At 41.8% G+C, this 15534-nt stretch overlaps 1 protein-coding gene and 1 pseudogene across 1 annotated transcript; one reads left to right on the top strand and one right to left on the bottom strand.

Moving 5' to 3' along the window:
* Positions 1-1686: 1686 nt before the first annotated feature.
* Positions 1687-2562, bottom strand: LOC132874938 (arylamine N-acetyltransferase, pineal gland isozyme NAT-10-like; annotated as a pseudogene).
* Positions 2563-4511: 1949 nt separating this feature from the next.
* Positions 4512-14443, top strand: LOC132874877 (arylamine N-acetyltransferase, pineal gland isozyme NAT-10-like). Its single transcript, XM_060911346.1, has 2 exons — positions 4512-4554; positions 13564-14443. Exon 2 carries the CDS (start codon positions 13568-13570, stop codon positions 14441-14443), a length of 876 nt encoding a protein of 291 aa, XP_060767329.1. The 5' UTR covers positions 4512-4554; positions 13564-13567.
* The last annotated feature ends 1091 nt before the right edge of the window (positions 14444-15534 follow it).

The following is a 15534-nucleotide window of genomic DNA, read 5'->3' as shown; positions in this document are numbered from 1 at the left end:
TTTCCCCCACAGTCCAAAGACATGCAGGTTAGGTTAACTGGTGACTCTAAATTGAGCGTAGGTGTGAATGTGAGTGTGAATGGTTGTCTGTGTCTATGTGTCAGCCCTGTGATGACCTGGCGACTTGTCCAGGGTGTACCCTGCCTTTCACCCGTAGTCAGCTGGGATAGGCTCCAGCTTGCCTGCGACCCTGTAGAACAGGATAAAGCAGCTAGAGATAATGAGATGAGATTTACATATTATTGAAACAGTCTGTGCGCTCATTGTTATCATCTTGTGGGAACAAGTTATCTCGTGTACACAAGGTAATAACTTGTGTGAACAAGACATTTTTTTTCAGTTTATATGATTAATGTGAAATTTCCCAAAATTAAAAACAACAACCATGTAAGACAGGGTGGCATGATGGTGTAGTGGTTAGTGCTGGTTCTGGCAAGCAGGTTCTGGTTTCAAGAAGAACAAGAAAAAGAAGTCTTTATTGATCACATGTACACTCAAGCACAGACTTAAGCACAGTGAAATTCCTCCTCTGCATTTAACCCATCTGAAGCAGTGAACACACACACACACACACACACACACACACACACACACACACACACACACACACACAGAGCAGTGGGCAGCTATGCTACAGCACCCAGGGAACAGTAGGGAGTTAGGTGCCTTGCTCAAGGGCACTTCAGCCCAACCTTCACGCCATGGCTGCCCCATGTTCCTCTAACCGCATGTCTTTGGACTGTGGGGGAAACTGGAGCACACACAGGAAACCCACGCTGACACGGGGAAAACATGCAAACTCCACACAGAAAAGCCCGTTAGCCGCTGAGCTCGAACCCAGAACCTTCTTGCTGTGACAGTGCTAACCACTGCACCACCGTGCTGTCCTCAACCGAGGATGGGTTCCCTTTTGAGTCTGGCTCCTCTCAAGGATTCTTCCTCCTATTGTCTCAGGGAGAGTTTCTTTGCCACAATCACCTTTGACTTGCTCATCAGGGAAAAATTTATGAATTCATAAATACAAGCTTGAATTGAATTGAATATTAATTTTCCACCTTATGAAATTATCATGGTTCCATGTACATGTAAAAGCACATTACATCAAAAGTATTACTGATGTTTTTTGCTGATTATTGTTTATGTTCTCAGTCTCATACTTACTTCAGAGATGTTTGGTTCAGATATCAGATTCTGAATTTGCTTGAAGTCAGTAGAATGAATGAGCACTAATAGGCACCCAATGATCACTTTATCAGGTACAAACACTAGTGCACTTTGTAGATATATGATTACTGACTAACCCTTTCACTGATGCACACAATGTTTAGCCCCATTTTTGGCAGTCCATTACTGTAAATGGTAACACTGAAGACCACGTATTATTTGGGTGATGGAACAGAAGAACAGAAAATAACTTTTCAACACTGTTCTGAAGTTTTATTTGTGTGAACCTTTCGTATGATTTGGCTTTGACAGGTTGAAGTGAACAAATTAGAAGCCAAGTTACAACTTTAGTAAATTCAACTGAATTCATGTCCTACAGTTTTTGGATTCGAGCCTAGAAAGAAAATGAATTGATAGACATTAAATATTGCACGTGTTAAATTCACAAATAAAATGTGGTACATCAGGGTCAGTAGAGATATCTGTGATTTAAAAAAGACCACATTGTTTGCACATTGTATGCTATATTTGAAATGCAGCTTTGTTGTTTATTGGTGTCAGTTTATCAACTAAAATGAAATTAAACTTTTCCTTGAGTATAGTCTCTATCTCACTGTCAGCTACATCTCTCATCTTGATGATGTCCGTGTCTTCCTCAGGGTTAAATGTGACTTCACTGTACGTCCAACCAGCCAGAGCTCTGAATCCAGTGGGGGTCTGGAGGGAACAGATGGATTTCTGGGTGAACAGAGACTCAGGGTTGGTCTGCAGGTACTTGCTTATGCTCACAAAATGGTCAATTCCACGTGGCGCTAACACAAACGAGTATATTGTCTTCGTCGGGTGTTTGTCAATGAGGCTAGATTTGGTGAAGCCTTCATTCTGAATCAGTGGCTTCTTTCAAGTCTTCTCCAGCGTCCACTTCTCACCATCATTCAGTAGGCGGAAGATTCCTGCTGGTTGCTGCTGGTCTTTCCCTGCGATCATTTCTAATGGGTACCAGATTTGGTACGACACTCCAAAACTAACGTCAGTGATATATGGCTTGCCTTCGATCTCCACCATGTTAATGAGGTGTCCATCAAAGGGGTCAAAGTCATTTTTGAGTGTGTTGAAAATTTTAGAGCCCAGTGTAATGTATTTGTAGCCCATCTCTCTCAGCACCCAGGAGAAGAGCAGATTGTTTTCACAGCACCATCCTCCACGATGGTTTCTCACAATCTTCTCAAAAATGATCTGCAGGTCCATGGTGTTCCGCTCTCCACAGTGGATGCTGAGGTTCTCGAAGGGAATGCTCATGACATGCAGCTCGTGGACAGTGCGGAGCATGGCCAGATTGGGTTTCTCGAACACCCCGCTGAACCCGATCCTTCTGAAGTATTCCTGAAGATCCATCATGTTCCTGAAAAGGATGAAAGCGCAGACTGCTGTCTCAAAATGTGCACAGCCACAATGAAATGTGAAATTTACAGAAAATGTTCAGAAGTGTGTGAAAATGAACGGGTTATCTATCAGGTTGTGAGAGGGACGAGACAGGTTTTCTCACAAGTAATGCTAAGTTTAGATGCAAATGTAGGGATTTATTTCAACCTGGAGAGTGAACAACCTGGGAAGCCAAATCGAAAATCAACTTACCGTAATAAAACAAAAAATGAGTCAGCCAATCAGCAACAGTGCAGAAGTTTACATACACTCATCATGGACATGAATGTCATGGCAATTTTGGGCTTTCAATGTTTTTTTTTTTTGAACAGTTGTTTTTCTGTGACAGAATAATTATAAAACGTGTACCTTTAATTACAACAAAGCAAAAATCAGGTAAACAAGTTAATTAGTTATATCAGTGCACACAAAGAATAACTTGTTCCCACAAGATAATGTATAAACGATTTTAAAAATCACCTTTCGAGACTTTAGGGGCTCTGAAGAGAGCCACCACTTCTTTTGTGGTAGCACAATTTTTGTGTAATTTCTTTGAGTTCTTACTAATCATTCACTGTGCATTTCACTCACACTCCAACAGCTGCACTGGCTGCCTTTTTCACAAATAATTAAACACAAAATCCTATTTCCGTTTACAAAGTACTACTTGGCATCACCTCGCCTGATCTCTCTCTTAAGTACAATCCTATACCCCTGCTCGGACTCTTAGCTTCACCAGTTCTGATTTTCTGGTAATGCTAATTGAGGGGGCTCCTTTGGTACCACAACACCCAAACTATGGAAACTCATCCCCCAGGACCTTCATGACCTTCATCCTTCATGCAGTCCCTTCTCCAATTTAAAAAGTAAACTTAAAACATACCTTTCTCTCTCAACACTTTTCCCTTTCGTTTTCCCCAATAGTTGTTTTCTTTCTTATTTCTTACACGTTTCAAATAACAAAAAAAATCATAAATATAGAAGCTCAAAAACCTTGGAAATTGGGTTAATACACTCATGGTGTGAAAAACAAAAAACACTGAGTTGAGTGAAGGACAGTTCTGTGGGTGGAAACAAAACGCCTTGTTGATAAGAGAGGTCAGAGGAAAATGGCCAGATTGGTTCGAGCTGCCAGGAAGGAAATAGTGACTCATATAATCACTCTTTACAACCGTGGTGAGCAGAAAAGCATCTCAGCATGCAACAGCAGAACAGAACACCACACTGGGTTCCACTCCTACACCCAAGAACAGGGATCTTAGACTCAAGAACAAGTTCCTATAAAAATGGCCTGTGTGTGTGTGTGTGTGTACATATCAAAATAGCGAACCAGTACAAAACAAATTTTTTTTGATTGACTTGCATATTTTTTGTGGATGTGTCCAGATAATATAAAGAACATTACACGTTGGGTTAAAGATATGAAGCGTATCTTCTCATGTTGAAAAATATTTCTATTCACCACTCAAAGATAAACTTCATATCTTCGTGACACTGTGTAATATCCTCTATATATAAAATCTTAAGAATATTAACTGTATAGTCGATCTATAACTATCGATCTAGTTTCTCTAGGTTTAAGATAAACTTCAAATTGATTAAGTTTATTAAGAGTAAAACATTCAAAACTTGCCACTGAAAGAAGTCTGTACATTTCATTGTAAGATGTCGGGCACTTTAATAAACCACACGAGATGACAACGCTAAATACTGTCGATTAAAACTCTACATCTGTCCATGTGCTTTATACAGATGTTGAAAATCACATTATCTGTGATATGAGTCATGATGTTTGCAGTTCACAGAGTTTTATGGCAACTGTATCTACAGTAAACTTTAACCTGCAATCCATTGGTCCAAGGGTTAACGCTGTCTGTTTACTTTCTTTCTTCTGTCTTCATACAGATTCACCGATTTAAACAAACTCCTTGACTATAGTAGGCAGTTCGTCAACAGTTTGCAGTGAAGGTATGATTTAAAATGCTGAATTTGTTCTTTGGATGGATTTCACATGCTATTTTACTTGAGTGAGTGATCTCGTGAAAGTGAAAGCCGTCTGTTCACTTGGACGTTCTGACAGAGCAGTAGTTCTTTAACTTACAGCAGCAGGCATGTAACGATTCACCCAATTCACGATTCGATTTGATTTGATTCACAATATCGGGTTCACTATTTGAATTTCCTATAATATTTTTGAAAAAAAAATTAAATGAAAATGTTTTTACCAAAAATGCAATGATTATTTTCCTGCTCTTTGTCTACATAGATAGTCCTTTTTTTTAAATAAAACAAACAAACAAACAAACAAACTTTTGTTTCATTTTCTGAACAACCAACAATAATTATTCACCCACATTCAAAGGTGAGAGTAAAATATAATTGCCTATTAACTCAAGTATCAAAAATGAATTTTATCAAAAATGAAATGAGGTCATAGCAAACAGGCCTCTTCTTAGTCAACTTTTATGGTGCATATTTGCACTGCCTTCATTTTCTTCTCTTTTCTTTAGCTTTGTGCAGTCTGTACTTCTGTCGATGACGAAGTCATGTGACGTGCATGCCCTCTCTTGTCCATTTAACAGTTATTCCACGAAATCAAGTCGTACACAAGCTAAAGGCCCGGTCCCACTGCACTTACGGATGCAAAGAGGATGTAAAACGTAAAAAAATCTTTGCCATCCATTGGAAAACGCTATGCATCCGTTGTGTACTCATTGCATACGTGCTTCATACGCTCTATCCATCGAGCATCCGTCCACTGTGATTTCATCCGTGCAAAAAGTTTCGAGCTGCACAAAACTTTTAGAACGGATGAACTTTCCGCCGTGTACGATGTAAATCCGCGACATATACGAGCAACAAACGTTCTATGTCCGTTATCATCAGTTAAACGTCTGCTGTATCCTCTCTGCATCCTCTGGGCATCCTCGCAACTCACATCCGCTGCAGCTGAAAACGGAAAGAGGGAGGAAAGATAAGGTACATGAAACGTCTATTCATCGTTAGTAGCACGGAAATAGAAAGGATGTAAGCGTATGCATCTCGTATATAAAGTATTCAAAACGGACAAAGTGTTTATATCTGGGATGTATCTCGTATATTTAGGATGTCTGGAGTATGTCTAGAGCAGGGGTGTCAAACCTGATCCATAAAGGGCCGTGTGGCTGCAGGTTTTCATTCCAGCCATGCAGCAGCACCCTGATTTGGCTTATTCAATCAACTGACACACCCACCCTTTAATCAAGGGTGGGTGTGGCTGCAAGTATTTGACTGTGTGAAGACAGTTCAGTTGATTGAATGAGCCAAATCAGGTGTGCTGCTGCATGGCTGGAATGAAAACCTGCAGCCACAAGGCCCTTTATGGATCAGGTTTGACACCCCTGGTCTAGAGTATGTAGAAGGACACCTAGCGGACAATCGATATTTTGTATAAAAAGGGGGAGAAAATCATCTGGATCTCAGTAGAGATGTATCAATGTAGCCTTCTTCAAAAACGAGATGTAGTAGAGATGTATCGATGTAGCCGCCAGCACGTCTTTCCGCTTTATGCTGACGGCGTGCGTGCTGCATCCCTTTATATCCGCGGAGCAGACGCAATTCATACCCCCCGCATGCGCAGTGAACGGTCTGCATCCGATATACATCCGCGCAACATCCCCTTTGTTTCCGTTAGGCGTACGTGATGTATCCCCTTCATCCGCTATGCATCCGCTCTTTCTGCTATGCGTCCGCTTCTCAGTTATCACCGGTAACCCCTTCGGAGCTGTCATCCACTTCCATCCGCTAGGCTTCCTATGAACATGCGTTTAACATCCCCGCTATATACTACCCACGTCCGTTCTTTTCCGTTCTGTTTTCGCAAATTTTCGCCAATTTTGTCCATTTCTGGAGTGGATGAAAACGGATAGAGCCACCCCCGAAATTTTGCTCGTCCGCTGTGTCCTTTTTGCATACGTTTTGTGTCCATCGGCCAGTGGGACCGGGCCTTAACAGCCGATGAGGCACATAGCACCAAGTTGGTTATAAGCCATGTACGACAAGATTGAGTGGAATAACTGTTTTATTCTATCCACATTCACTGGGTTTTGAGAAACGGAGCATTTTTATTTTTATTTTCTGCAAATTCAATAAATAAAAACTTTATACAAAACGTCCGACAAAATCATATCCGCTTAGAATGGAAACAATCCGGTAAAATGACCAGAGCAATTTGTGAAAAATGCTATCATAATAATTCTTGAAAAATAAAAAAGAAATGTTCCTACCATCAAATTCTTTTATTCCATATTTTGTTGCTTTTTTGTATTTTGGGGGGTTTTGTTTTCGAGTAGCGTTTTTATTTCATCCTCGGTTGGTCCAATAACACACGCGCTGCCATTTACTTCTTCTTCTGCTTCTTTAGGGGTTTTTTTTGGCAGCTGGCAAATCAACTTCAAGGTGCATTACTGCCACCGACTGGGCTGGAGTTTGGAACAGGCGTTATTGGGGGAAAGACAAAAACCTATATTCTATTAGCTATTTCTGTTTCATTTAAATCCTTGATAACAAAGCTGCCATTTTGTTTTTCTTTACTCATGGTACATGAGATGATAGTAGTAGATTAGCTAATCAGAGTGTGTGATTGCTCATATCCAGTGAATGTGGATAGAATAATATTGCATATTAACTCTGCTGTTTAAATGACAAAATTACAGCCAGGAAAAACTAAGATTACGCAGACTGACAATAATAGCAATTCAGTTTTTATTTCATCAGTTTGAATCGTCATAAGTTTGTATCGTGATTTATCATTGCACAATTTACAGTTAGATGTCTGTTTAGCAGCTGGAACTATAACTTTAACTGTAAAATAAATTCTACAGTCAAAATCCAATGATTCAGATATTCGGCAGTTTATTTAAAGGTGTGCAATAATATTTTGTCTATTTATTGAAGCTATAAAGCTTTATATTCATGAAATTTCAGACAGAACACATCTGGTGCGTTCCAATTTGACATGATTTTGAAGCAAATTGTTTTTCAGTTATTAAGCTTTGCCTTAAATCCATTCAATTTAACACTCTCAGGTTGCCGACCCGCCACAGGGGACTTTTAGGACTGTTAGTAAACACACATCTAAAGGTCTGCGAGTTTTTGTGCTAGAAACATTCAAGTAACACCACTAGAAACCTTGCATCTTCTAATTTTCAAAAAAAAATTTATATATATATATATATATATATATATATATATATATATATACACAGGGCTCGAAATTCGCGGTGGTCCGGTCACCCGAGGCGACTTAATTTGTCATTTGGCGGGTAATTCCTGTCACTAGGCAGCCCGGCTGGCTAGTTGAAAATAAAAAATATATATGAAGCGAAGATTCAGACTAGGGCTGTGCGATATATCGAATATACTCGATAGAGCTCCGAAAATTCTGTGTGAGGTACATAAAATTCATCTCATCTCATTATCTCTAGCCGCTTTATCCTTCTACAGGGTCGCAGGCAAGCTGGAGCCTATCCCAGCTGACTACGGATGAAAGGCGGGGTACACCCTGGACAAGTCGCCAGGTCATCACAGGGCCGACACATAGATACAGACAACCATTCACACTCACATTCACACCTACGCTCAATTTAGAGTCACCAGTTAACCTAACCTGCATGTCTTTGGACTGTGGGGGAAACCGGAGCACCCGGAGGAAACCCACGCGGACACGGGGAGAACATGCAAACTCCGCACAGAAAGGCCCTCACCGGCCACGGGGCTCGAACCCAGACCTTCTTGCTGTGAGGCGACAGCACTAACCACTACACCACCGTGCCGCCCCATACATAAAATTATTATATCGTAACTATTGAGTATTTTATGGTCATCTGCCGACTTGCGTTTGTTTCGTGTTTGTTGTGTCAGCAGGTTTTAAACAATTAAACAAAAATTGGGCGGGTTTGACGTTAGTTCAGCGGGTTTTTATCAGATGTTTATATAGTTTCACTCCCACTAGAAAGCAGAGATGGGAGAGAATGTAAACACCTAAGCCGAATGATGGTCTTGAATATGCGAAGGAAATCAGGAAAAACAGCTCTCTTTGGTCAACTGAGGCAAGTCAGAGACTTATTATGGCCCTTTTCCACTACCCTTTTTCAGCTCGCTTCAGCTCGCTTCAGCTCACTTCAGCCCGACACGGCTCGCGTTTCGACTACCAAAAACCAGCACGACTCAGCTCGTTTCAGCCCTGCTTAGCCCCTAAAACTCGCACCGTTTTGGAGTGGGGCTGAAGCGAGCCAAAGCGAGCCGACTGAGGCTGGAGGCGTGAGCAGACACTCCCCTGTGCACTGATTGGTGAGGAGGCGTGTCCTCACATGCCCACACACGCCCCGCGAGCGCGCTGGGATCTGTAAACACCGCAAACCCGGAAGAAGAATAATTTCGAATTACGAGAATTTCTGAAGCCTTATGCGCCTCGCCTCATCTATACGCTCTTGCCAGTATCTGTTGGCGTTGTCGGTGACAACAAGCCACAGCACCAAGACCAGCAACACTAACGACACCATGTCCTCCATGTTTATTGTTTACTATTCGGGTCGTGAGACTACCGCTGAAAAGCTCACTGAATCAGTGACATACAGAGCATCGTGCACGAGTTCGCGGAGCGCAAGGCTCGCCGTATGCCCTTCAAATAATGCGCGCAGAAGGCTATTGATGTTTTATTATGAGCCATGTACAGTATGTCGCCGAATGTTTTTTTTGTTTCTGAGTTACATGTTCGTTTGAAGGACTTAATGTACAAACTAACATAGTTGCACCCCGTAGTGTTGAAATTGGTAAACACAGTGCATTCAGTGAGGTTTGCACCGCCCTCCTTTTATTTCTGACTCTTCCTGTCAGCGTTGCAACCTCTGAGCGCTCATTCGTATGCCCTTCAAATAATGTGCGCAGTATAGGCTATTGATGTTTTATTATGAGCCATGTACAGTATCCTAATGTTTTTTGTTTCTGAGTTACATGTTCGTTTGAAGGACTTGATGTACTAAATAACATAGTTGCACCCGGTAGTGTTGAAATTGGTAAACACCGCAGTTGCGGACATTTTGTAGCCTAAAATGATGTTATGATAAGCTTTAATAAAATGCCCGGTCATTTGCCCCGCCCCCGGCCCGGCTCTGACTTATTCCGCCACTGTCACTGATGTCACTGTTTGCGCTGCTTAACGACATCACCTGACGTCCACCCACTTTCGCTAACTCCACCCAATGTGTCCACCCACTTCCAGCCAGCACGGTTCAGCGCGGTTGTAGTCGAAATGCAACTCCAACAGCCCCGCTCAGCTCGACTCAGCTCGACTCGGCACGGCACGGCTCAGCCGCGTTTGTAGTGGAAAAGCGGCACTAGTTTACCCAGCACCCCTTAGGTATTTTAAACAACCAAAATCGAGCATTGGCCTAAATTAATCATTAACAAAAAACATTAATCTCATTAAGTATTATTTAAACAAAAAAATGTCGATGTAACTGTAAGACTAATATGAATGTGTGTAATGTAGTGCAGAAACTGAACTCATAAACTAGTAAATAAGAATGACGCAATCCATTCTCCATTTTCTCTTCTCATGTTACATTCAGCCATGCATCGGAGCCTAACTTTTTTTTTTAATTGAAGTATATAAAACAGGTACAATCTAACAAATCCACAAAAATCAGGATAACAGATAAAGAAAATACATGGATGTAGACAAAAATAAATGAAGCAGAATAACTCGGCCTATAAAATTAATAAAACAAACAGGATAAATAAATAAAAGACAAATAAAAAATAAATAACCTCAGCAATGCAGATGTTACATATGCATCGTAGCCTAACATAGCCTACATAATATTATGCGTGTGCGTCACCTACTGGTGCATGTAGGATTCAGAACACAGCAGATGATTGCAGAGTTATAATCTCATTGAACCACACGGAGCCGAGTCACGGAGCCACACGAGCAGATTTTTCACCTCCAGCACTGACGGGCTCATGCTGCCATTTAGAAGTTGTTTACATTGTTCAATTTACAAATAGTATACTGGTCTTTAGCTGCATATTTTTACTTTACAAGATAGGCATCAAGTACATTTTACATTTTGGGCTGTGTTAAGTGCATTTTGGCGGGTTTTGAACATATTTTGGGCTGGAAAATGTCAGCAGTATCTGGCAACACTGGTTTCGGTTTACAGCGCTGACTCAGTTCGTGCAATCGCTGGTGTTGCATAGGCTACCGTGTAAGCTCAGTCAATTTCAGCGACAAATTAAAAATGGAAGTGGACGAATTGGTTCCTAAAAGAACTAGTAAGGGGTCAGTCATCCATCATTTTTTTGGATATCGCGAGGAGGACGTGGAACAGCAAATGCCAGTTTGTAAAGTGTGCAAAAAAAACAGTATCAAAATACTCGGGACTTGAAATAAATGCACATTAGTCATGAACAATGGTCACTCCTCTCTTTTGTGTTATTTTTGACAGAAGTAAAACTCATACATGAACAAATTTTGGCGAGTTGATTTTCTGTTTGGCGAGTTACTTTGGAAGGGAACTAGTCCGGCTGGCTGGTGAAAAAATATATGAATTTCGAGCCCTGATATATATCTTTAAAACCAACTTTATCTTTAGCACTTTGTAAAGAGAATAAAAATAAATCTTACAAATTTCAGTACTTCAGCCAGCAGCAGCGTCTTAATGATGCACCCATCAGCTATTCACATGTTAAGCGCATGGAACATCAGTGTCGTCATTCGCTCATTGTGTAACAAGGGGAAGTGAGAACACGCCCCATTTCACTGGTATAAACAAGTGCACATGTTCACTTGTTTCCATACCAACTGAGAAACTTTGAGGAAGTGCCTGGTCAAGACAGTCTGTTCCATGCCCCAAACCCGTGGTAGAGTACAAGTTCATGGGCGGTGTGGACTTGTCTGACCAGTTGATCCAGTACTACACAGCACAGCACAAAACTGTGAAGTGGTACAAGAAGCTTTTTCTTCACTTCCTGGACATTGCTGCAACAAATGCCTTCATCCTCCACAAATAACTCATGCAAAACATGCAGAAGAAAAGCCTGAGCCACAAGGATTTCATGGAGGAGCTCACTGCACAGCTGTGTGGTGCGCCACCAAGTTTTGAGGCCCCAAAGGCTCCTCTGAAGAAAGTTGGCAAGGCTAACAAGCCAGTTTGTGGGATTGAGCTGAACACAAATGGGAATAGGGCCAGTGATGGTCGCAGAGCCTGTGTGTACTGCAGGTTGCAGGGAAGGAAAACACAAACCCTGTGGAAGTGCAAAACATGTGATGTTTTCCTTTGCCTTCAACCTGACAGGAACTGTTATGATGCTTGGCATCCAGATGAGGACTGCGATGAGGACTGACAGCAGAGAGCCGCAATCCAGGGATGATCACTAGCTACTGAACATTTTATTGAGTATCTTACAGTTGAAGAGGGCATATTTATTATAAGATTTAGAAGACAGAATATTTAATCTGTGACTGTGATAGCTTTGGCTTTTAGGGCTTCTTTTCTTTGCAGTAACTTTCCAAGCAGAGAGGTGTGGAGGCAGGGAGGTACAGGGGCCAGGGTCTTTGTCTTTGACAAATGGACTATTGACAGTTATGGGGGGAGGGGGGATTACAGGTGAATTACACCTACCTCATTAATATTCATTTGAAAGGGCAACTGACTTTGGAGAAAACAAAGGTAGTCTGAAGTTTCTACAATTAGTATAATAATAATAATAATAATAATAATAACTTAAATTTATATAGCACCTTTCAAGAAACCCAAGGACGCTTTACAATTATAGACAAAGAAAAAAATAACAAAAAATAATAAATAAATAATAAAAAATAAAAGTAAAAAGTCCACCAAGTAGGGGTCAAGATGTAATTCCAGTGGTGTAGCAGCCACAGTCTCATCAAAAGGTGCATGAAAACGAGTCCCACATCTCCAGCACCGCCGCCGTGACGCCGTCAGCCACATCGCTCGAACACCATGCCATGGATCCACAAAGCAAGCAGAGAAACTCCGCCACGCAGAGCACTGGTGTGTCCCAAGCCGCCTACACAGCCGCCGTGACGCCACCAAGCAACATCGCTCGGAACATCACGCCAAGCACTAAATCGCAGAGCGCTGGACAACCACGAATGTTAAATGAGCAACGAGCTCACTGCAGTCCACAGCTGGGAGCACAGGCATCACCCACGGCGAACCAAGGCCTGGAGGGAACTGACGCCCAAAACTGGGTCCAGAGCTACACCACAACCGGCGGACAAAACACTCAAACATCAAACTACACAAACACACAGACAATAAAATAAAATGAAAATTGAAAAAAGAAAGAAAATAAAAAGCTCTGGTGAGAAGCGGCAGCCAGAATGCTCACGACGTACTCTCAACCGGAAACGGAAATGAAAAACTATTTTCGTATTGAAACTATATAACATTTCTGAATGCTGTTCTTACTTTTATGTAGCCAACACCTATGTTTACAAGGTTCAGACTTCAAAAGTCTTGTGCAGATATATTTATAGTGTGTTTTTACAAGGTTTGAAGACTCTGAAAATAGTTTTTTGTAAGGTTGTGCTTGCACTTAATTTAAATAAAAACAAATTTCATTACATTCACTTTACTCTCATATTATTATTGCTGAGGGTGTCCAGAATATAACCATGTGTGTCACTTGTGCATGGATGTTTTTAGTTAGATGAAATACTTAAAAATGTCAAGGTTTATCAGACTGCCACAGAGTGTCTGACAGGCCCAGGACCTCAGAGTGTTAAGTAAGCAGTCGAACAGACTATGATTGTAATTTATTATACTACTGATTTAATCCAGAAAGATCTGACCATCTACCAACTGCTGAAACTGGATTTTTCTGGCAAGCACAATTTTTCAGAAGGGTATCCCTTCGTTATGGTTATATACATTTTGAAACAGTAGTCTGTTCTTTCACCCTTTTTAGGAACATGATGGATCTTCAGGAATACTTCAGAAGGATCGGGTTCAGTGGGGTGTTCAAGAAACCCGATCTGGCCACGCTACGCACCGTCCACAAGCTGCATGTCATGAGCATTCCCTTCGAGAACCTCAGCATCCACTGTGGAGAGCGGAACACCATGGACCTGCAGATCATTTTTGAGAAGATTGTGAGAAACCATCGTGGAGGATGGTGCTGTGAAAACAACCTGCTCTTCTCCTGGGTGCTGAGAGAGATGGGCTACAAATACATTACACTGGGCTCTAAAGTTTTCAACACACTCAAAAATGACTTTGACCCCTTTGATGGACACCTCATTAACATGGTGGAGATCGAAGGCAAGCCATATATCACTGACGTTAGTTTTGGAGTGTCATACCAAATCCGGTACCCGTTAGAAATGATCGCAGGAAAAGACCAGCAGCAACCAGCAGGAATCTTCCGCCTACTGAATGATGGTGAGAAGTGGACGCTGGAGAAAACTGGAAGGAAGCCACTGATTCAGAATGAAGCCTTCACCAAATCCAGCCTCGTTGACAAACAACTGACAAAGAAAATATACTCGTTTGTGTTAACGCCATGTGGAATTGACCATTTTGTGAGCACAAGCGAGTACCTGCAGACCAACCCTGAGTCTCTGTTCGTCCAGAAATCCATCTGTTCCCTCCAGACCCCCACTGGATTCAGAACTCTGGTTGGTTGGACGTACAGTGAAGTCACATTTAACCCTGAGGAAGACACGGACATCATCGAGATGAGAGATGTAGCTGACAGTGAGATAGAGACTATACTCAAGGAAAAGTTCAATATTGTTTTAGTTGATAAACTGACACCAATAAACAACAAAGCTGCATTTCAAATATAGCATACAATGTGCAAACAATGTGGTCTTTTTTTAAATCACAGATATCTCTACTGACCCTGATGTACCACATTTTATTTGTGAATTAGCACGTGCAATATTTAATGTCTATCATTTCATTTTCTTTCTAGGCTATAATACAAAAGCTGTAGGACATGAATTCAGTTGAATTTACTAAAGTTGTAACTTGGCTTCGCATTTCATCTCCAGCCGCTCCATCCCTCTACAGGGTCGCAGGCAAGCTGGAGCCCATCCTAGCTGACTACGGGCGAAAGGCGGGGTACACCCTGGACAAGTCGCCAGGTCATCACAGGGCTGACACATAGACACAGACAACCATTCACACTCACATTCACACCTACGCTCAATTTAGAGTCACCAGTTAACCTAACCTGCATGTCTTTGGACTGTGGGGGAAACCGGAGCACCCGGAGGAAACCCACGCGGACACGGGGAGAACATGCAAACTCCACACAGAAAGGCCCTCGCCGGCCCCGGGGCTCGAACCCAGGACCTTCTTGCTGTGAGGCGACAGCGCTAACCACTACACCACCGTGCCGCCTAGGCTTCGCATTTGTTCACTTAAAACTGTCACAGCCAAATCATACGAAAGGTTCACACAAATAAAACTTCAGAACAGTGTTGAAAAGTTCTTTTTTGTTCTTCTGTTCCAAATAGCGGTCTACAGTGTTACCATTTACAGCTATGGACTGCCAAAAATGGGGCTAAACATTGTGCATATCGGTAAAAGGGTTCGTCATAAATCATATATCCACTGTCATGGAAGTCTGAACCTCAAAAGTCACAAAAAATATGCTTACATCAAAGAAGTCACCTTGAAGTGACTTTATTGTATAAATCAATCCAAGCACTTGAGTGGGTCCAGAACACGAACTGAAGCCCTGTCCACACGGCAACAGATTCAGGTGAATCTGATAAAATTGTTTATCGTTTCGGCCTGGCGTCCACACGGCACCGGCGTTTTGGGTGCCCCAAAACGAAATCTTTTGAGAACGGGTTCCAGAGTGGAAAAATCTGGCAACGGCGCCGTTGTGAAGTCGTCTGGATGAGTAGAACGGATTTGTTTACGATGA

This window comes from Neoarius graeffei, chromosome 27 (assembly GCF_027579695.1).
Source record: "Neoarius graeffei isolate fNeoGra1 chromosome 27, fNeoGra1.pri, whole genome shotgun sequence".
Taxonomy (NCBI): domain Eukaryota; kingdom Metazoa; phylum Chordata; class Actinopteri; order Siluriformes; family Ariidae; genus Neoarius; species Neoarius graeffei.
Note: the sequence above shows the minus strand (reverse complement) of the source record. Positions and strands in the feature narration are given on the sequence as shown.